Source organism: Schistocerca piceifrons, chromosome 3 (assembly GCF_021461385.2).
Source record: "Schistocerca piceifrons isolate TAMUIC-IGC-003096 chromosome 3, iqSchPice1.1, whole genome shotgun sequence".
Classification (NCBI taxonomy): domain Eukaryota; kingdom Metazoa; phylum Arthropoda; class Insecta; order Orthoptera; family Acrididae; genus Schistocerca; species Schistocerca piceifrons.
The window spans coordinates 457632156-457654613 of NC_060140.1; the positions used below are offsets into that span (position 1 = coordinate 457632156).

The 22458-nt window shown below is 41.9% G+C and overlaps 1 protein-coding gene across 1 annotated transcript in view; it reads left to right on the plus strand.

Moving 5' to 3' along the window:
- Positions 1-22458, plus strand: part of LOC124789738 (juvenile hormone esterase-like) — a 127358-nt gene that overhangs the window by 39868 nt on the left and 65032 nt on the right. Inside the window, exons 2-4 of the mRNA XM_047257190.1 lie at positions 5710-5844; positions 12323-12599; positions 21337-21522. Coding sequence (XP_047113146.1) covers positions 5710-5844; positions 12323-12599; positions 21337-21522 — 598 coding nt within the window. The remainder of the gene's footprint in view (positions 1-5709; positions 5845-12322; positions 12600-21336; positions 21523-22458) is intronic.

Here is a 22458-nt window from a genome sequence, read left to right on the forward strand (position 1 = left end):
TATTTTGTCAGTGGTGTTCGGGTTCACCTTGTACATTTCATGAGCCATCTTTCGATGATCAGTGAGTCCTGTCTTACAGTAGTGGTAACTGTAGTGGATAATATGTTTGAGCTAATTCTCCTGCTGTCGCCAAAGAAAGCTATGTATTCCATTCGAGTCGTATAACTGATTTTTTTGTCCAGTATCTACATCGCAGTTTCATGAAGGAATGAAAATGGATGACTGAAATGCATTCTATGTGCACACCATCTGATTGGGCCAACTACGTCACAGTTATCCTGAAAGTAATATTTCTTTCATGGCAGGACAGCTTGATGTATTGCTCCTGTTTCTAAATTCACGTTGAAATCCTGTGAATAGAACTTACCATAGAGCTTATTGTCTGCAAAGCGCTTTTATTCCATTGCAAAAGGGTTACTGCTTTTTAAAAACTTTTTTGCCCAAGAGGCAATGATGAGCCACAAGATAAAGATCACCTGCTTAGTAGCGTGTTGATTCACCTGTGGAACGCAATGCAGCAGCAGTTCTGCTTGGCATGGATTAGACAAGTCCTTGGTAGGTTTCTGGATGTATGTGTCACCAGAGGTCAATGCATCTATCACGCAATTCTCATAAATTACGGGCAGACGATTTGTCGCCGCTGAGCTGGCGTCCATCAGGTTTATATCAGGCGAATTTGCTGGCCAAGATATCAACGTGAGATCACTACCATACTCTTCAAGCCACGGCTGCACCTATCTGCCATTGGAATTCGGGTAGTTTTGCTGCTGTAAGATGCCATCGCTGACAGTTATGACGTCAAGCATGAAAGGATGCTGGTGGTTCGCAATAATGCTCATACGGACGACAGTTGTCATGGTGCCTTTGATTACCACCACTGGTCCAATGGAAGCCAAAATGATTGACCGCCACCGCATAATACTGCCCTCACAAGCCTACGTCCGTGGCGCAGTGCATGTTTTAAGCAGCTACTCGCCGGGATGACGGGATCTCCAGACACTACCATCGAGCTGGTGTAACAAGAAACGTGATTGCATCTGACGAAAGAACACGTTTCCACGATCCTGCGTCCATTGCAATCGTTATCGACGCAGTCATTGGGCTATCATGTTCACGTACAGGTCTTGCAGGGCTATATGTTGAATAATGAGTTGTGAACATTTGAAAAGCAGCAAGCCATTTCAGGTGCCCTTTTGATTTAATCTGAGAATGACTCAGAAATTAGAAGGTAATAAGCGTGTGGGATACGATATCAATGTCTTATTACAAGGTGTGCAACTTTGCTACCGCCATTTTTCCCCAACATTTGAGGCTTTAATGAAACAAATTGGTTACACATGTAACGTTCGAAGTATTTTCCATCACTGGCCACTACTTTCTCCCATCTTTCGGGCTGTGTACGAATCCAGCGTCAAAAAAATTGTTCACCTTTTGAAGCGGTCTACGAATCGATCCAATTTGTGACTTCTTCATGACACCGCAAGTGTTGGTCAGCCAGGCCATGCGCCATTGATCTAAACAGGTGATAGTCAGAGGGAGCAATGTCTGGAGAATACGGCGGGTGGGGTAGGACTTCCCATTTTAACGTCTGCAAGTACGTGTTGACCTCTTTTTGCAGCGTGGGGTCGAGCGTTGTCGTGCTGCAAAATCACTTTATCGTGCCTCTCGCTGTATTGCGGCCGTTTGTCTTTCAATGCTCTGCTCATACGTATTAATTGCGTTCGATAACGAGCACCTGTGATTGTTTCACTTGGTTTAAAACATCATAGTACACGACGCCGAGCTGGGCCCACCAAATGCAGAGAATGATGTTGGAGCCGTGAATATTCGGTTTGGCCGTCGACGTGGAAGCATGGTCGGGATATCCCCATGATTTTTTGCGTTTAGGGTTATCGTAATGAACCCATTTTTCGTCCCCGGTCACAATGCGATAGAGAAATCCCTTCCGTTTTTGCCTCTGAAGCAACTTTTCACAAACACACAAACGCCGTTCAGCGTCTCTTGGTTTCAGCTCACACGGGACCCAAGTTCCTTCTTTCTGAATCATGCCCATGGCCTTGAGACGTTTTGAAATGGCTTACTGTGTCACTCCTACTAATCATGCCAATTCTTCTTGAGTTTGACGCGAGTCTTCACTCAGCAATGTCTCCAATTCTGCATCTTCGAAAACATCCTCTCTTCCACCACTATGCCGGTCTACAACGTTAAAATCATCGTTCTTGAGGCGTTGAAATCACTCACGACACGTTCTTTCACTAATAGCTTCCTTATCATACGCACCTGAGAGCATTCGATGAGACTCAGCAGCTGTTTTCTTCATATTGAAACAAAACAGTAACAACTCCCGCGATTGTCGAGAATTAGGCTCGTAAACTGACATTTTCTCTGGCCGGAGTGGCCGAGCGGTTCTAGGCGCTACAGTGTAGAACCGCGTGACCGCTACGGTCGCAGGTTCGAATTCTTGCGTCGGACATGGATGTGTGATGTCCTTAGGTTAGTTAGGTTTAAGTAGTTCTAAGTTCTAGGGGACTGATGACCTCAGAAGTTAAGTCCCATAGTGCTCAGAGACATTTGAACCATTTTTTGACATTTTCAATGAAGAAAGATTTTAAGATGCAGACACAATGTTTGAATGAGGTTATGTTGACCGAGGTCCAAGCTAAATGCCCGACGTCTGCGATCTGTTTCTTTCGACCGCTACTTACCGTTGTCGCCACCTATCGGCAAACGGCGGAAGCAAAGTTGTACACCTTGTAAAATAGGCTGGATTGCAGTGACTGAATGTACTGAGACCCTACCAGCTTATATCATTACGTTATACATGGTATAAATCTCCTTTTCTCTTTATCCTTTCTGTGAGTGCGTGGAAATGCGAAGAATGCTGGATCTAGGACAGGCAGGGCAGTGAATGCAACGAAAAAGACGGCCATCTGACGTCGACCCAGTCGGGACGCTGAGCGTGTGAAAAATGGTTCAACTGTCTCTGAGCACTATGGGACTTAACTTCTGAGGTCATCAGTCCTCTAGAACTTAGAACTATTTAAACCTAACTAACCTAAGGACATCACATACATCCATGCACGAGGCAGGATTCGAACCTGTGACCGTAGCAGCAGCACGGTTCCGGACTGAAGGGCCTAGAACCGCTCGGCCACAGCGGCCGGCGGGGTTTTATTACGATGCGTTGTCCTGGCGCGATTATTGTGCTTGAAGGAACCTCGCCATTGGCTGGCTGAATGCTCATATTCTGTGATTGTTGGTAAGAAATAGCAGGGCCTAAGAGTGTGCGCACCTCCTGCGCACCGAAAATATCGGCGAAGGGATGCGAAAGTGTGCACAATTTTGTGAACATCAGTAGCGTTCATTTAGAAATGGAAAGCCGTGTGCATCTCGGCGAAAGCGGTCCAGCGTTGGTGCTGGCGAAAGTGTCGCGCTCGTTTTCTATTGCAGAACCACATGTACGATGGCAGCATTCTGCACGTCTGTTGGTGAATAACTACGGTGAGCATGATTAGCAGCAACAGTGTCATAGTGGAACTCTTGGTTCGCACTTTCTAAGTCATTTCAACAATCTGTCTCAAGTCCAATATTGCTTTGGTGGATGTATGAGTTTTTCAGTATAACCGTCACCACAACAGGTATTTTATGGTCTGATTGGTTTAATATGTCTTTAATTGTATAAATTACTGTGTTAATCCAAAGCTTGTTTCTGTTAACACCGTCCATTCATATCAAATTTATATGTTTATAACTTTGCTCTTGCGGGTCCTTAGCTAGGGCTATAAATTATTCGCATTATCCATTCTGTTGTGCACACTATTTACAGCTAGTGTTTTAAAGGCGTGTCCAGTTCTTAATTTTCTGAGTCACGGTAAAAAATTTTCACGCACGGACTTTTGCACGCTACGCTCCGAAACACTTCTAACTGCACGAAAATTGTACTGTGTCGTCAAATCTGGCACAGATCGCTAATTATCTTGCTTTATCGCGTTCTGTGATGTAGCGTGTACGTCAAACACCTTGTCGCTTTCTCGTGGTTCCGGCGTCTTTTGAAACACTTTCAATAGATGCTCATGAAAGTAACAAGTGTACAACAGAGCAGCTTCGCTGAGATGCTCGCTTACATCCACTGGACCATGACAACCAAACGTTTGTGAAAGCCGCTTATGTCGGAAGGTTTGCAGCTTTGGAGCTCGTATTGTCGCTGGAATGGTTCTCCGTTCGTCTCTGCTATGCTTCCCTTACTACAAGGGTGAGTCAAATGAAAACCTTAAATCTGTAATAACAAATCGAAATTTCGCGCAGTTATCCTGTAAGTTGGTAAGCGTGCAACAGACAGCGTGCAGAATGGCCTGTAGGTAGCAGCATAGTGCAGATGCACACATACCGTCGCAGTATCGGTATAAAGATGGCCGTCCCACTTGCTACTTGCACCAGGGAAGAACAGCGTTCTGTTATTCGGTTTTTGCGTAGTGAAGGTGTGAAACCTATTGAAATTCATCGACGAATGAAGGTTCAGTACGGTGATGCATATTTGTCACAGCAGCAAGTCTACGAATGGAGTAGGAAGTTCGGAAATGGTGTGACTTTAGTGGAAGATGCTCCTCGTTCAGGTCAGGCACAACGAGTTGTGACTCCACAGAACATTACAGCAGTTGAAGCCATAGTGAAGGAAAACCGCCGAGTGACACTGAATGACATTGCAGCATGTTTACAGATTAGTCATGGGTCAGCACACCACTTTGTGCATGATGTGCTCCAGTTTCACAAAGTGTCTGCAAGATGGGTGCCACGGGAACTGACTTCTGTAATGATAGAACGATCTGTTGATGCTTGTGAAGAACTTCTTCGGCGCTTTGAACGAGAAGGTGATGGCTTCTTTGCAAGAATCGTTACTGGGGACGAAACCTGGGTTCACTTCCACCAATCGGACACGAAGAGAGCGAGCAAGGAATGGCGCCATTCCTCATTACCAAAACCAAAGAAGTTTCGAACAGAACCATCAGCAGGGAAGGTTATACTGACTCTCTTTTGGAACGAAAAAGGCGTCATTTTGGAGCATTACATGCCTAGAGGGACCACTGTCACCAGTGCATCATACACAGGTCTCCTAAAAAATCATCTGCAGCCTGCAATCAAGTCAAAGCAACATGGATTGCTGTCAGCAGGCGTCCTTTTGTAACATGACAACTGAAGCCCCCACACTGCCCGTACAACAGTTGCAAAAATCACAGACCTGCATTTTGAGTGTCTTCCTCATCCACCATATTCACCAGTTCTTGCCCCAAGTGATTTCCATATGTTTGGATCACTCAAAGACGCAATGGGAGGAAAGAAATTCCGTCCTGATGAAGAGGTACGCCACGCGGTGCATGAGTGTTTGCGCAGTCTACCAAAAGAATTTTTTTCGAAAGGAATTTATGCGCTTTGTAAGCGCTGGAGGACTTGCATTGAGCGTGGGGGAGATTGTGATGAAAAGTGATACAGCTTTGTACCACTTCTGCACAATAAATAATATTTAAAAAATATTTAAGGTTTTCATTTGACTCATCCTCGTATATCACGTACCTGAAACACAACCAGGCCCGCGTTCAGTCTCGCGACGGATGGTGATCATAATGTTTGACTCATCAGTGTAAGAATTGTGTATTTTGTTGTTGTGGACATAGCGTATTCTTACACCCCTATTTTAAAATGTTTAACTTGCAGGCTGAGGACGTGTTAGTAACGGTGCAGCAGGGGACTCTACGAGGAACCACTGCCACAGGTCTATACAACACGTCCTACACGGCATTCCGTGGCATTCCCTATGCACAACCCCCTATTGGAGAGCTACGATTCCAGGTGAGTTTTCTTCCGATTATAAGCACTGTTTTATCAAATTGCCAACGCCAATAAGAGACTATGGTGATTAATACGAGATCAGTATCGTGTATTAAAACTAGTATGGAGATTTCAGATGTAATACGAGAAGTTCCGATTTCTCGTTACAGGGATGTACGCATTGGTGTAAGACCCTCTCAGCAGTAAATGTTGTAACTGACATTCGTATTGGATTTTTAGGAACTGCCTTATTGGTTTAGATGAGACATTGGAAAACTGTTTGTACTATGTTGTACCTTCTTACTGTATTCAATAGTGTTACCTTCACAGAAGTCACCGTCATAGTGAAGCGTTGCTGGTGCTTTCTGGGCCTAGTTGATTATTCTAATACACGGTTCCGTGCAGAGAAGAAATTGTACCACCACGCTACTATCGTTGCTTCGGCGACAACGTCGTAGGAAATAGTCCAGAAGTCACTACAGACAAGAAAGAAGAGGAAATTAGCTTAAATAATACCAGTCCAGGTGATTTAGAGAAACCGCGGAAAAACCTAAAAGCAACAGGTCTTATGGATAATTGCACTCTGCATGGAGGCCACTCCAGTTCCTTTTCTGCTGCGTCATCGGCATCTGTCCTGTTGATGTATTAATTATTTTCAAAGGAAAGGAACAATTATATGTTGTGATGAATCCTAAAACAGAGACAGTTACACAAAATAGATACATGATAATGGACTCCCGAGCAAAAGGAGACTCAAGATTAGCAGAGTTCTGGATTATTTCTATTTTCCACGATTTCACTCAAATTTCTCACATTTTAATTTCACCCATGTGTTGAATCGTGTGTCCGTAATCCTTTGCGGGTCGTATATCATCGCGGTTACAAACAATTTTTCTAGGATGAATCAGAGGATATCTCTGCAACATATCATGATATCATTGTAATATGATTGAGGGGCTTTTACGTGATGCCGAGCACACAGAGCGGCCAACCTGAAGGTGAGGATTTGTCTGACCCCATACAACGTGGCCGTTATGATCGAATGGCAGAGTTTAATACCCACCAACACCGACACACTTCAGTCCGACACAGGGTAACATACTACTTTAAGCTACTTAGACCAGTTTCTTGCTAATAGAGTCTACAATCTGTGAATCCCGTTAATGACGACACGCTATCCTAAATAATAATACTAGTGTAAGCATTCCATAAAATTCTATCTACAAATGAAAATACAGAATATTCTTTTTTCAAGAACTTCCTCCTCGTGCAACGTGTGCTTTAGTTATCGTATTCAAACGCTGAGCAGTACTGACTGTTAGTTGGCCCTGTGTTGCGCATGTGATCAGTGTTGTGAAACAAAACTTTGAACTTAGTGAGATACTGAATTTTAAATAATGAAAGTTGAGCTAATTAAATGCCAAAAGTAACTAACTGCGTACTCAGTGAAAACTATTTAACGAAAATACATTATGAAAGTTGCTTGACATGGAGTGCAGTTTCTGATCGAAATGTCCAGGAAAAGAAAATGCTGCTGTAATCAGAAGAAAAATAACTGAGATTACCTGCACTGCTCACTGTAAATTAATCTGTTTGCTTAGCATAGCACCTGATAATCCTGCCTAGCAACTGTTTCCTAATAAGAATGCAAAGTGAAATCTGCCGCGAAGAAAAAGTACCTTACGCTCAGCATGTTGTTTTGTATTTGGTGTACTGACGTTCTCGAAAGCAAACATAAATCGACAGCTGCAGCAGCCAAAGAAAAAATAAACTACACAGTACAAAATTCAGTTTTTGCTTGTCAGAAACAATCTGTGGCTCCATGTGGCGTAAGGTGCAATGCACACACGACAAAATATTCGAACCTTTAATATGAAAGATGAAGGAGGGTTTTACTTAAAGACGTTCTCGGCAAAAATTAAACTCTGGTTATTGTCAAAAAAGACTGTACAACATAAGAAGACACCAACAATTACGAAATTCTCTCAAGACTTTCAACCAATTGCGTTATTTGTGACATAAAGAAAAAAGAGATCAAATTAACACTAATCAGGCATGTTATTAATTTTGTGTGAGAGAAAGATTTCCTTTAATTAATAGTTTTGACAAAAAAGATGTTTCATTCTTGCGAATGCATTGGTTACCTTGAAAAATTCCTCCAAAAATCTTATTCACCAATAGAATCAATAACATACGTTTGCAAACAAGTTTTCATCTCTATAATAAAGTATTGCACATAATTTATCTGCCTCTTTTTCTTTATACATATAAACACATACATAAAGCAAACAGATCTGCATGTTCAAAATAAATGAAAGGATTTGATTTTATGAGCATTAAATTAAATTTCTAAACGTTTATTTAAGTGCTTTGAGATATATAATTGCAAAAACACATGAATTTTTCAGCTGTCCCACTTGTGAGCATGCAATATATAACTGACCATGTGAAAAGCGCAGATTTTCCAGATTTAACGAACACACTTGCTTTTTGCTCACAGCTTCTCCCGTGCACGCATACGTCATTTATCCTCGTATTTCACACAAAAATATGTTTCACAAACCTTTAAGATATTCCACACATATTTGTACGCAAACTTCATCCTTATCTCTTCTGGTTTCGTCCTGCAGTTTTCTCTAGATTCTGTGGAAACTTGTAATTCTGCCCGTAACTAACGCCGCTGTTTAACACCACGCGATTCTAGAGAGTACAAATGTATCTGTGATACTGAGCCGTGTGGCATGATCTTTGACCTCGAAATATGACGTGGTTCATGCATTTTTCAACATCCTTTGGAACTTAACATCGTAATCAGAATAACACAGGCACTGCGATATCGTATTTATATGCCGATATCGGGCAAGCGACTTTCAACTACAACGTCTAACCTGTACGGGAATACGCATTATGGATGTACGAATACCGGTCGTAGGCGCATGGTTGACGACATATGGAAGTCTGGGTCTGGCCGTGAGCCGTGTACGGATAGCTAAATGGTAAAGCAACCGCTCCCTAAGCGGGAAATCCGGGTTCGAGTTCCGATCCGGCGCAAATTTTCATTGTCGTCATTCCATTCTACAGCTGATGGTTGTCCTTATTCGCAATTGCGAATTCATTTAATGTATAGAAATACCAACAGGTCGTTTTCGGACGGTTCTACTTGTCACCCCTTCTTATCGTCATCTCCAACCCAGAGATAGTAAGCGTATCCTACTCTCACAGTTCTTTTACGCAAATAATGAGTCATCTTTGAAATTGCTCCAGGCGTTTCTGAGTTATGCTTTTATGTCACTCCTTTTTACTCTAAAACCTCAGCAACGGAGTGCAAAGGGTGCCTTAAAGTTCCAGTAAATTTTTCCACACAGTAAGTGATTTTCTGCTAATTATGGTAGGAATTCCTTCACGTGCTATATGTCACTGTCTCTCTCTATTCGCCTTCACCCGTAAACCCAACTCCTTGGGTGAAACGTCAGCGTGGCTGTCACCAATAAGTCTAATGACCCCGAAAACGATGGGTTTGATACTAATATCGGTCGTTACCGAATATTTTTATATGTTATGTCTTCGTACCTCCCCCCCCCCCCTCCCCCAAGTGATGGTTTGGGTATATTACCCTGACAGTATCTCTCTGTATGGGATTATAATATGGTGTCATAGCAGATTTGCCGTACCCATCGCTTTTGTGTCTGCATAATATTATATACATTGAGAATTCTTATCCCTCTCTTCTGTCATTGTCATTCATTCTTAAAGGCTTGTGACGACAGATCGCTAGACTACCTCTTTTTTGCGAACAGCCACTGGACCTGTGAACGACCTTTATGCCACGAGCAAATAGCGAAGGTTAAACAGCGCTGACATCACGATTCTGCTGAACTGAAGAGAGTTGTACTGACCGAAAAATACCTCACCGCAGTGCTCAATGAAATGTCGCGGGCTACTTCTGGGAAGGAGTGAGCAAAGCCACACTCGGCGTGCGTGAAGTTTGGCTCGCCGTGGTCAGAACTCGTATAATACGTCCTCTTCTAAGTGTTAACGAACATTAGTGTGGGCCCTTGTCGGACACCGTTATTCATGATTACACGTTCACCACTATTTTGGTATTTTTGTATTAGACCTTAACGTTTCTTGTAAAGCGTTTAGATATACACGTTCTTGAAGGGTTAGACATAGGAATTTTGTCTTCACTTGCTTGAATCCTTCCAGAAATCATTGTGTTACATCTGATTAGCTATATTGTATTCTGTACGTTTTCCAAATTGTTTTGTAGCACCATAGTCAATGCCTATTCACGAGCACACATGTCTAAGTTTGTTCGGTATTGTGGAGTATTATTTGTAACCAGTTTTAGTACATTTTTACCTGTGTAATAACTCTATTGTTTCTTTCACCGAAAGATAAATGTTATAAGAGCAGTATTCAACTTAGCGGTGTTTCTTCCTTAATAGGAGAGATATTAAAAATGATTGAGTCTTCCAGTGAGAGGTAATTCCCATACTCTATGAATTCTGAACTAGTATCCTCAACTCGATGGGTTTTCTTTTCCTAAACTCTCTCTCAAATTTTATTGAACAGTTCCTTTTTTAATGAGAAAATAGCAACAACGTCCTTCGTCTATCACTTTATTTTCTGACCTTTGTACTGTTTCTCCTGGGTGGACTTGGGTTTTAAAAAAATGTAAACCAAATATTACGATAAATTTTATAAATAATCGAGAAGTACGCCAAAGAAGAATGGATAGAACTACAATGGGCATGTTATTCCATGGACTCTTGCTCTTCTATGTATGAACTATCTTTCCTTTGTCATTCGCTTATGTTACCTGCTTGGATTCGGACCTAAGAGGACGTTCTTGTGTAAAGCTTATCTTGCTGTACCGGCTGATAACGTAAGTTGTACTTAAAACCCGAAAAATATAATGGTTATTTTGTCAAAAGAATTTTGTGTATGCGGTCAGTCTATTGTTAGTCTGATAACTAGACTGCCTTAAGTAGATATGGGCCTTAACAAAGAATTTTCATTGTTAGGCGCCATCTTAAAAAATCTTTAACATTTTTCTTTTAGCTCATTCACGAGACGTGCCGTCGGTTAGGACAATTAACTTTATTTCAGATCCCACGAGACCGGAGGCAGCTAATGATAATTTAACAATTTTAGTTACAGATTTTCTTTATACAGGGTGTTACAAAAAGGTACGGCCAAACTTTCAGGAAACATCCCTCACACACAAAGAAAGAAAATATGTTATGTGGACATGTGTCCGGAAACGCTTACTTTCCATGTTAGAGCTCATTTTATTACTTCTCTTCAAATCACATTAATCATGGAATGGAGACACACAGCAACAGAACGTACCAGCGTGACTTCAAACACTTTGTTACAGGAAATGTTCAAAATGTCCTCCGTTAGCGAGGATACATGCATCCACCCTCCGTCGCATGGAATCCCTGATGCGCTGATGCAGCCCTGGAGAATGGCGTATTGTATCACAGCCGTCCACAATACGAGCACGAAGAGTCTCTACATTTGGTACCGGGGTTGCGTAGACAAGAGCTTTCAAATGCCCCATAAATGAAAGTCAAGAGGGTTGAGGTCAGGAGAGTGTGGAGGCCATGGATTTGGTCCGCCTCTACCAATCCATCGGTCACCGAATCTGTTGTTGAGAAGCGTACGAACACTTCGACTGAAATGTGCTGGAGCTCCATCGTGCATGAACCACATGTTGTGTCGCACTTGTAAAGGCACATGTTCTAGCAGCACAGGTAGAGTATCCCGTATGAAATCATGGCGGTGAATCGAGGAAGTACAGTACATACCGACGAAACTAAAATGAGCTCTAACATGGAAATTAAACGTTTCCGGACACATGCCCACATAACATCTTTTCTTTATTTGTGTGTGAGGAATGGTTCCTGAAAGTTTGGCCGTACCTTTTTGTAACACCCTGTATAACGAAATAACATCCCAGGCAGAAAAGGTCTGGGCACAGGATTCCAATTCCATTATAGGATTTCATTTGTAAATGCTACTCTTGTTATCTTATATTGGGGAATCGAGACGAAACTACGACATGAAGTTACGTACTGCAGTAGTGTACATCGAACAGACTTGGAAAATATTCTCTGGTGCAATAAGCACACGACTTCTCACGAGCCTAGTGTTGGGTAAATAAGAAAAGGACAATTGATTATAGACGATTACGTAACTATCCTGAGAACTGAGCTAGTTTACTGAGTGCTTATACACGTCGGGCTAAATTAAACGACATATTACACTGTTAATAATATTCCTACATTAGTTATTTCTCTTTTATGCTGAGCCATTGCATTAACGTGTGTTTCTTTTTTGTATAAGTCACGGCTCATATTTTATTTTATTACGTTACACTAATAGTCACAAAATAATAAAAAAATTTATTTTATTACATTACACTTTCCAAGTCTCATCCTTACCTATTACGTACAAAATAACTCTTGTGTTTATACTGATATGTTGACAGACACCACAGCCAGCAACGAACTGGGAAGGCGTGCGGGATGCGACTGCGTACGGCAGCGACTGCGTGCAGAACACGGGCGACGGCTCCGAGGACTGCCTCTACCTGAACGTGTACGTGCCGGGCGTCCCAGAGCAGGGCGCTGGGCTGCCAGTCATGTTCTGGGTCCACGGGGGGAGGTTCATCCGCGGGGGCGGGTCCGACAGGGAGTACGGCCCGGACTTCCTCGTCTCCTATGGAGTCATACTCGTCACCATCAACTACCGGTTGGGACAGCTCGGTACGTTCGTTCATCGTAAGAGTTGTCCAACATTTGCTTTAGAATCCGAATAGAAGTGCATGAAACTATGCACCTCAAACCTATTACTTCATTCTGAAACTCATTTTGAACTATGTAGAACAAATTAGAGGGTGGCGCACGAAATGTGTTACCATTTTGTTTTTGAATATAAACTTTATTGTCAATACAATCTGAATTGACGCATGGTGCAGGGAATGGCAATTGAATCTCAATGTAGACAAGAGTAATGTGCTGCGAATACATAGAAAGATAGATCCCTTATCATTTAGCTACAAAATAGCAGGTCAGCAACTGGAAGCAGTTAATTACATAAATTATCTGGGAGTACGCATTAGGAGTGATTTAAAATGGAATGATCATATAAAGTTGATCGTCGGTAAAGCAGATGCCAGACTGAGATTCATTGGAAGAATCCTAAGGAAATGCAATCCGAAAACAAAGGAAGTAGGTTACAGTACGCTTGTTCGCCCACTGCTTGAATACTGCTCAGCAGTGTGGGATCCGTACCAGATAGGGTTGATAGAAGAGATAGAGAAGATCCAACGGAGAGCAGCGCGCTTCGTTACCGGATCATTTAGTAATCGCGAAAGCGTTACGGAGATGATAGATAAACTCCAGTGGAAGACTCTGCAGGAGAGACGCTCAGTAGCTCGGTACGGGCTTTTGTTAAAGTTTCGAGAACATACCTTCACCGAAGAGTCAAGCAGTATATTGCTCCCTCCTACGTGTATCTCGCGAAGAGACCATGAAGATAAAATCAGAGAGATTACAGCCCACACAGAAGCATACCGACAATCCTTCTTTCCACGAACAATACGAGACTGGAATAGAAGGGAGAACCGATAGAGGTACTCAGGGTACCCTCCGCCACACACCGTCAGGTGGCTTGCGGAGTATGGATGTAGATGTAGATGAAAGGAACCAATGAAGAGCCGTCCATAGAGATTTGTTCTAACTCAGCACATGCGCAATATGTCCACCATTTCGTTTCCTAACTTCCTTCAGACGAACACTGAAGTTAGTGATTACCCTACGGCACATGTCTTCCGTAATTTCACTGCAAGCTTGAAAAGTAAGTCTTCTGAGCTCCATTAAATCACGTGGACGTTTCGGGAAAATTTTTTCCTTTAGGTACCCCCAAAGAAAAAAGTCAGATGGTTTGAGGTCTGGACTATTGGGGGGGGGGGGGGGCAATTTTGTCCGTCATTGAAGCGACCTGGAAACCTGAGTAAAATGATCCGCATGTCGAAATGGTCGTGTAAAAACTCCAACACAGTGTTTGCAGTATGTTGCCTTGCTTCATCTTGCATGAACCACTGCGTTTTTATGGGCAAGGCAGTAGCAAGAAGCTGTGGAATGAAGCTATTGCGAAGCATCCTCAAATAACGCTCGCTGTTCACAGTTTCTTCAAAGAAAAAGGGTCCAATAAGTCCGTGACTGGAAATTGCTGCCCACGTTGTAATCCTCGGAGCATAATGTTGTCATTCATGAAGCACTTGTGGGTTTTCAGTGCCCCAAAAGCGTACATTTTGTTTGTTAACCTCACCGTCTAAATGAAAATGCGCCTCGTCTGAAAACCAAACGTTGTTGAGAGTTTCTTCCCTATCCTCGGCCCACTGAGCAAACAGTAGTCTCTGCTGTTTGTGTTCTTCAGTGAGCTTCTGTGCACAGGTCATCTTGTATGGGTACATATGGAGGTCACTTTTAAGAATGCGTTGAACGGAGCGTTTGGATATTCCCAGTTGCAATGCTGCCTTTCTACACGATTTCCCGGGACTTCTCTGTACAGCAACTCGTACCGCTTCAATATCCTCCGGCGAACAAATAGGCTTAGGCCGAGATCGCTTCGCTTCCAATACTGTTCCTTCCTGCACAAATTTATCGTACAACCTGTGGATGGTCTTCTTGCAAGGGACCCATCGTTTGTTAAAATGTTGTCGAAAACGCCTCTGAGTCACAGCAAGGCTTTTCGTTTCATGAAAAAGTAGCACAACTGCTGATCGTTGCTGTGTCGTCAGTCTTCCATTGTCAGCCATTGCTGCTTACTAGTCTCCTAGCGGCAGTATCGTGAATTACACGTCATTTCGTAACTCATTTGTTTTTCCAAGCTCTCCTGGTACTGCTGTAGAAATCCCAGCGGGATATGTAATGTATGTCGTAAATTGCAAAAGAAACAATTGGTAACACATTTCGTGCGCCACCCTGTATTATAATATAAACCCATACATTTCGTGTCCTAGGATCATTTATGTGCGCTTTTCCAAATATCCTACTTGCTGCAATACAAAACACAGCATGAATCCGTAGACTTGTAATAAGATTCAATGTAAAACCGAAATGTTGTATAAAACATCTAATTTGACCTAGTTCTTTAGTGAACTCGACAATGGGATCTGATATATCATTTCTGATTTCATCTGATATATCATTTGCGAAACTACGGAACACTTCCAGTTGTGATTCATTCAATAGCGGAAATGTCATGTGGAAAGGATGTCGCAGAATGGTGAAGGGTACGAAGTAATTGTGATAGCATTACTTCTTTACACTCCGAAACCGATGGAATATCAAGCATAAATTTTAACCGCTGTTAGCAAACATTAAATTTTTCATACTCAGACATGAATTGGCATAGATAATTACCACTGCCGCATTGATGCCAGAATAACGTGCACACAATAGTGTTCATCGTTACAATGATGCAAAATTAATATTTTGTTTTGAAAGAAATATCACATATTTGTCTCAACTGAATTATTCGATAACCACACCATACTCAGTGATGAATTATGATACTATCCACTTCCATTACAAAGATAACAACAAGTATCCATAAGTTACGTTTCAGCAGTCATTAGCAATTTATGTTTAAGTGTACAGAACAAATCATGTGAATAATTACGGACTGGTAGGTAAAATACTAAGAGAATCATGCAGTTAATTACTGAATTCCAATAATCATCGGTAGAAGTGCATAAGTATTGCATCTGCCAACATATTACTTACATTATTGGATTGTTAATAAAATAAAATGCATTATTGTACAACTTGCATTTGAAAAATGTATCTCGACTGTTTGCGAGTGTAAAGGCTGCAAAATCCACTGGGGGCCGAACCGCACAATAACCCTAGTTCGGGTGTAGGGTGGCGGTGGGGTGGGTGGACTGCTGTGGCCTGTTGTGGGGTTGTGAACCACTGAGGGCTACGGAGGGACGAAGCCTCTCCGTCGTTTCTAGGTCCCCGGTTCAGTCACCAAGACCACTTTCCTCAAAATAATAAGCCGTCAGTTAGGACATTTATGATCCAAGTGGACATTGTACGTAAACATGGGTAAATGTAAGGACGTGACAGAGTAGCGTAAAGGGATAGTCGTGATTGGCAGCGCCCATGGCCATATATTATGGTGTGGGAAATTGATGGATCTGTTGGTGTTTCGCGGCAGACTGTTCAACGTGTCTACAGGCAGTGGTGTAACAAACGTGACCACGAAACACGACTCCTGAATTGTGGTCGGAAAAAAATCCTACCTGAGGGACACCGGAGACGCGTTTCACGGCTTTTGAATCAAAATCGCTTCCAAACTCAGCAGGAATTGCTGCAGACGATGAATGAGAGTCCATCACCAACTGTAAGCGAGAGAACATTAAGACCAGAACTGGACGTAGTGAACATCTGGAGTCGGTCGCATCGCAGAAGGTCATTGCTCACAGAGGCACATAAATCGAAATAGTCGAAAGTGGACGGTAGCTGATCGGCGGAACGTAATGTACTCTGACGAATCATGGTTTTGTCTATATTCAGATGACGCACGTCGTCGAGTGCACCAAAGATCATGTGAAGCGTTGCATGCTGAATGTGTGGAACGTCAGGTTCAAGCCGGAAGTGAATCGTGATGTTTTGGGGGGTATTATACTTTTGATGACTTGGCCCGCTCACTGAGACGATCACTAACACGAACCAGTAACTGTATTTAAACATTCTGAACGATCAGGTGTTGCTTTTCAATCAACATCTGCTTGCTATTGCTACCCCTATTTTTCAACACGACAAAATTTGGGTTCATCGTGCTGGAAGAATATGTGAATGGTTTTCAGACACTCCCCCACCCTATACATCTCAACTGGACTGCAAAATCCACCGGGGGCCGAACCGCACAATAACCCTGGGTTTGGTGTGGGCTGGCGATGGGGTGGGTGGACTTTCTGTGGCTTGTTGTGGGTTTGTGAACCACTGAGGGCTACGGCGGGACGAAGCCTCTTCGTCGTTTCTAGATCCCCTGTTTAATACACAGTACACAAACTGTTCATATGTCGTATCATATATCACACGACCACATTTCTTGCTATAATTTCTGTACACTCTTACGTCGTAAACAGAAGCCTTCCCAATCCACTACTTTTCCTGAGATACAATTGCAGATGCAAATAACTTTCTGGTCATTTACATATTCCAGCATCATTCGTTAATCTTCCTGTATATTTATCTAAAATGTTCATTACTTTGTGAGCATAATTTTCCACTTCTAAGTTATTCATAACTCAACGTACACATTACCTCTTCAACGACAGTAAGTAGCTCAAAAATCATGTAGTTTCCCGTCCAAAAAACTACAACAATGTGAACAAAGATTTACAAAAATTGATACGTACAAAGTAAAAATCCAGGTATTAGTAATTAATTCTGTTTCTTCAGCTCATACGATACGATCTCTTTGCTTACAGGTCTACACTCCAGATGGCACTATCAACTGAAGATTGTGCGTTATCTTCAAAGCATTTCCATTCTAGCCAGAAAAGTCATAGGCCTGTGCTTTATTTCTCTCCAAGCTAAACTGGTGTCCAAAATTAAAGCACAAACTCCTATTTCCCCTTCCCGTGTGTAATTCACGACATAATTATTCAAACTGTCAACAGATGTCCGTACATCTAAATGTACATGGATACTCTGCACATTACACTTACAAGTCTGGCAGAGGGTTCATCGAACCACCTTAACAATAATCCTCTATTATTCCAAAACACGATCGTGTTCTGCACGGCAGATGGCATTCCGGTTAACGGACAAACATGCCAACGATGACGTCAGGGCAGCTATAAAACGGGTAGACCACACCCACAATCGCTCTGTACACAGTAAAAGATGGTACAGTATGAGGCAGAGAAGACGCCTATCAGACTCTGCGGTGGAGGGCCGTAGGAATTATGGAAGGAGGACAGTAGCAAACTGATGTGGCACGATGGTTTAATGTGAATCGTTCCGCTGGTTCTCGCATGAGGCGAGAATTTATAGAGACCGAAACTGTATCCGGAAGACCAGGGCAGAGCCCACCACGTGTAAGATCAGAAAGAGAGGACCGTTATTTGGCTGTAAGGATACAACGGTATCGCCTTAGTACTGCACATCAATTGGCATGTGACCTTGCACCATCCATAGGACGTGTTGTACCGCGGCAAACGGTATACAGAAGGCTTCAGCAGAGTGGCTTTTATTGTTGGAGACCTGCTGTATGTGTACTTCCGACACTCTTCACAGAAGAGAACGTCTAGAGGAGAGTCGTCAACATGCTTCCTGGACGATCGAACGGTGGGCCAATGTTCTTTTCACAGCTGAGTCCCGATTTGGTCTGGAGAGTGATTCTCGACGGATTCGCATCTGGAGGGAGCGTGGAACACGATTTCGGGATCCAAACATTGTGGAAAGAGACCGATACCGAGGAGGATTCCTAACGGAGTGGGAAATTGTATGGGTAAATCGGCAAGGTTTAACTGCTGTTAGGTATCTTGACGAGATCTTGGAACCTCGTGTGCGGTTGTTGCGAGGTGATGGACGATAATGCTCGACCTCGTAGGGCACAGGTGGTATATGTTTCCCTGGAAAAGGAAGATATTGGACCTCTGCCATGGCCTGCGCGCTTTCCCGATTTGAATCCCATAGAGCATGTCTGTGATGCACTAGGGAGACGGGTTGCATCACGTCAGCATTCACCTGCCTCTCTCCAAGACTTGCGAGTAGCTCTGCAGGAAGAATGGTCGTTATTGCCTCAATATGACAGTCATGACTTCATTCGCAGCATGATCCGTCGTTGTCACGCCTGTATAGCTGCCAGAAGTGGTCACACCCCATACTGAGCACATTAACCAGTTGTCGCAATGTGTATGAAAATCCGTTAAGTTGGAAAAAAAAAAGAAGCGTTATGCATGTTGCCGTTGATTACGTTGTGTATTCTTTATAATGTTTGTACTTTAATATCACCCGTTTACGCCGTTTTGTGGCAAAATAAATGCAACCTTTCATAATTTCCATTTGTTGCTTTAATTTTGGACACCAGTGTACTTTGTACCGGATACGATCTAAATGGACGCAGTTCATTGAGACTATGCCGTTTTCATCTCACAGCAAGAATCATTTCCGTCGCACGATGTATTAGGTTCATCTGAAAATATGTCAAGAAACTGCATCCAAATATTCACTAGCAACAAGGAGAAAAGGTGGTTAAGATGGAATTCCTGTAAAAAATTGAGTGTGCAATGCTAATATCATTGCAGTCCTCAAGAACTGATGACAGCTCAAACAGTGGATTCAGTAACAATATACTGAAGGTAATATCTATAAAAGAAAAACGAACATTATATCTTCACATTACATAATGAGTAGAGACTTTAAGAAGAAACAAAAGACCTCAGTTCGAATCTACCTAAAAGATTTCAATTAATCAAATACTTCATCGAAACTAAAATAAAAATTGTGGATTACTTTTTTCGAAAAACAAATAGCAAAGCATCAGAATTGTATCTGAATAGAGTACCTAGTCAATTTAAGCATCAGCATTTCTAAGTATATTGATCTGTGGACATCGACGTCGACGTCATTAGAGATGGACCTCTAGTTAGGAATAGTGGTGAAAATAGGCAGTGTTCTTTTGACAGGAACCAATTGTCACGTTTTAAGCAACTGTGAGAAAAAAAAAAACAAGAAAACCTGAATCTGGATGGTTGTAGATTTGAACCGCCGTCTCCCCGACTTTGGGACCAGTGTCTTACCACTGCAGCATCTCGCTTGGTGTAATTTTCGTATTACGACTGATCCACTATTCACTCTTTTACTATTCACTGCTATTCGACTGATATGACATCTCAAGTTTAGGTGCTTTGCACCGGGCATTTCCCAGTTTGTTTGGATGTCACTATGTGAAACCTGACCGTCAAAGCTATGAGGATTCCAGTTCGTTTTCTTTTTTTCCTAACAGCATCCTAGAGTGTAGGTGGCCCAAGTAAGACACTTGTAAACTACCAGCAACTGTAATGTTGTGTGTGCCGCACTGTTTTTTTTTAAACTAATTTGTGTCTGATTTTATTCTGAGAAGCTCAGTAATGTATGTAAATACCGTAAATGTAAATTTGATTCAAAAAGTACTTGAAGTGAAGTGAAGTGTAGCTTGACAGCAACAAACTCTTTAGCGCGCAACCCGCAGCAACGATAGTAGTTGTGAATATTTGAGTGCGGATTCCAAAAAAAAAAAAAAAAAAAAAAAAAAAAAAAAACAATTGATTTATTAAAAAAAAGAGAACTGTTAATCTGTATCTTGTGGAAAGAGGACGTGTTGCTAGACCGTCGCTCAGAATGTGTTGTTACATTTAATGAAAATTGATATTTTAGTGATAAAACCGAGTAAAGTATGTGCAAGAGTTGCCAAAATATCTCGTTTTTGGAAAATGAGGTGAACTTCATTGTCGTCGCCGTCTATCAATCGACAGAATTGTAAGTGTACAAAGTTCACTAAAATTCAGGAAAAGAAATGCATTCTCTATAGTTTTCATTCAATAAGTAACAACCTCTCATAATTTCTTAATTACAGTAATTGGATTATGTTATTGTACAATAGTATGGTGTTGAACTCCATTGACCAATTTTGATGTAGCAGAACGTGTAGGTTGAAGGAAGTTTGTGTGCTAAGTAATCTCCTTTTCTCACGAAATGCAGATTGCTGTTTAATCTTATTTATTTACAACAGTGGTCCCTTAGGTATGAAAAGCTACGAAAACTTGGGATCTAAGCTATCCTCAATACGGCCAAGTAACTAACAGAGTCGTATTTTAAACTTTAAAGAACAATAACTTCCTCGAAATTGTAATACGTTACCAACTGGTTCAGAAGATGATCATTCAAGGAGGCAGCAACCAAAATTCGGGTACCAGTTACTACATAATGTAAAAATCTCAATCAAAAATCAATCTCTCTCTCTCTCTCTCTCCAAACACATATATAAATATTCATATTATTATTATTAAAAGAAGTCATTTTATTCAACATTTGTGTGAAAGACTATGAATCTATTGTTTTGCTAGACCAGGAGCTCTGCATTGTCGGTTGAAGTTAGATAAGAGACGCCATCATCACATTTCGGAATTATGTGGGCCTGTTTATAGTTCTCGGATATACCGTAAGAGCAATACGCTCTCTCATGATGGTATTTTTATTTCATTGGATATTAAACTAAATGATCTGTTTGATATCGGGGAATATAAACAGAGAGAGAGAGAGAGAGAGAGAGAGAGAGAGAGAGAGAGAGAGAGAGAGAGACGGGAGAGGGGGAAGTGGCAAAGGAAAGTTTCATTCAAATGAATGGATTTATGGTAAAAAATTATAAAAATAAAGCATATTTACAATAGGACAAAACTACAGATGTTCGAACTAGCAAAGCTGCTCGCGTTTGCAGGTTTCCTGAGTACCGGTGACGAGGTTGCCCCTGGCAACGGTGCCCTGAAAGATCAGCAGCTGGCGCTATCATGGGTGCAGCAGAACATCGCCAGCTTCGGCGGAGACCCAGAGCTGGTGACGCTGTTTGGAGAAAGCTCGGGGGCCATGACTTCGTCCATCCATTTGGTGTCGCCGCTGACAGCTGGTCAGTATCTGGCGCGTCTCTCACGCGCGCTATGAAACTACTCCACTAATGTGCAAAATTTTTCAGTTTTAACATTTTTGTTGATACAGGACCAGCAATCTTATTTTTATTACTTCGCGAACCGTCTGTTAGCAAATCTGTCATAGTTGCAGTACGTATGTTTGCGATTACTCTCGAAGCAGCTGGTTCATTCTCAAGCCTGACCTACTTAAGCCTTTTTTTTTCAAAAGAAATTAATTATTTTTATTCATACATACCAGCATTTAAAGCGTCTGGTCTTAGTAACTAACTTCACAATGGCAATGCATGCCTTATACTGCAATCGTAAATGAGTGTCACAATCAACACAAATCAGAATCAAACTGCAGGCGAACACAGCCAACAGGACAAGGAGAAGTTCAACGTCGCTAGTGTTGCATGACACAAAATTTGTAGTGGCGCAACAAATGTATTTTTATTTATTTATTTTTTTATTGTCATTTTTTACTTACTGGGACTCTTTAATAAAGACGCTGGAATGCCTCTTATTTAATATGATGCGCCGATTGGCTATGGACGAGTGCCTGAATATGAAACGCCTGTCTTATATTTAAATGTACAAACTAATACGCACGACACTATAATTTGCATTTGTGCAATGCCTGTATATTTGCCATTGTCATTTACTACATTGATGTAAAGATTAATAAAGGTGTTTTGATGCATCCTCACTTAAAACGCGACACGGCCATTGGCTGCGGACGTGCACTTGTAGACTAGACTCGCCACCAACGCCATCGAACATTTCCTGGTACTGTTGGCTGTGTTGGTCTCAAGTTTGATTCTGACTTACTGAGCACTCATATGTTGGCTGTGACACTCATTTACTATTACTTTGTAAAGCTTGAATAGCTGTTATGATGTTAGTTATTGAGAGCAGGCACTTTCAGTGCAGGT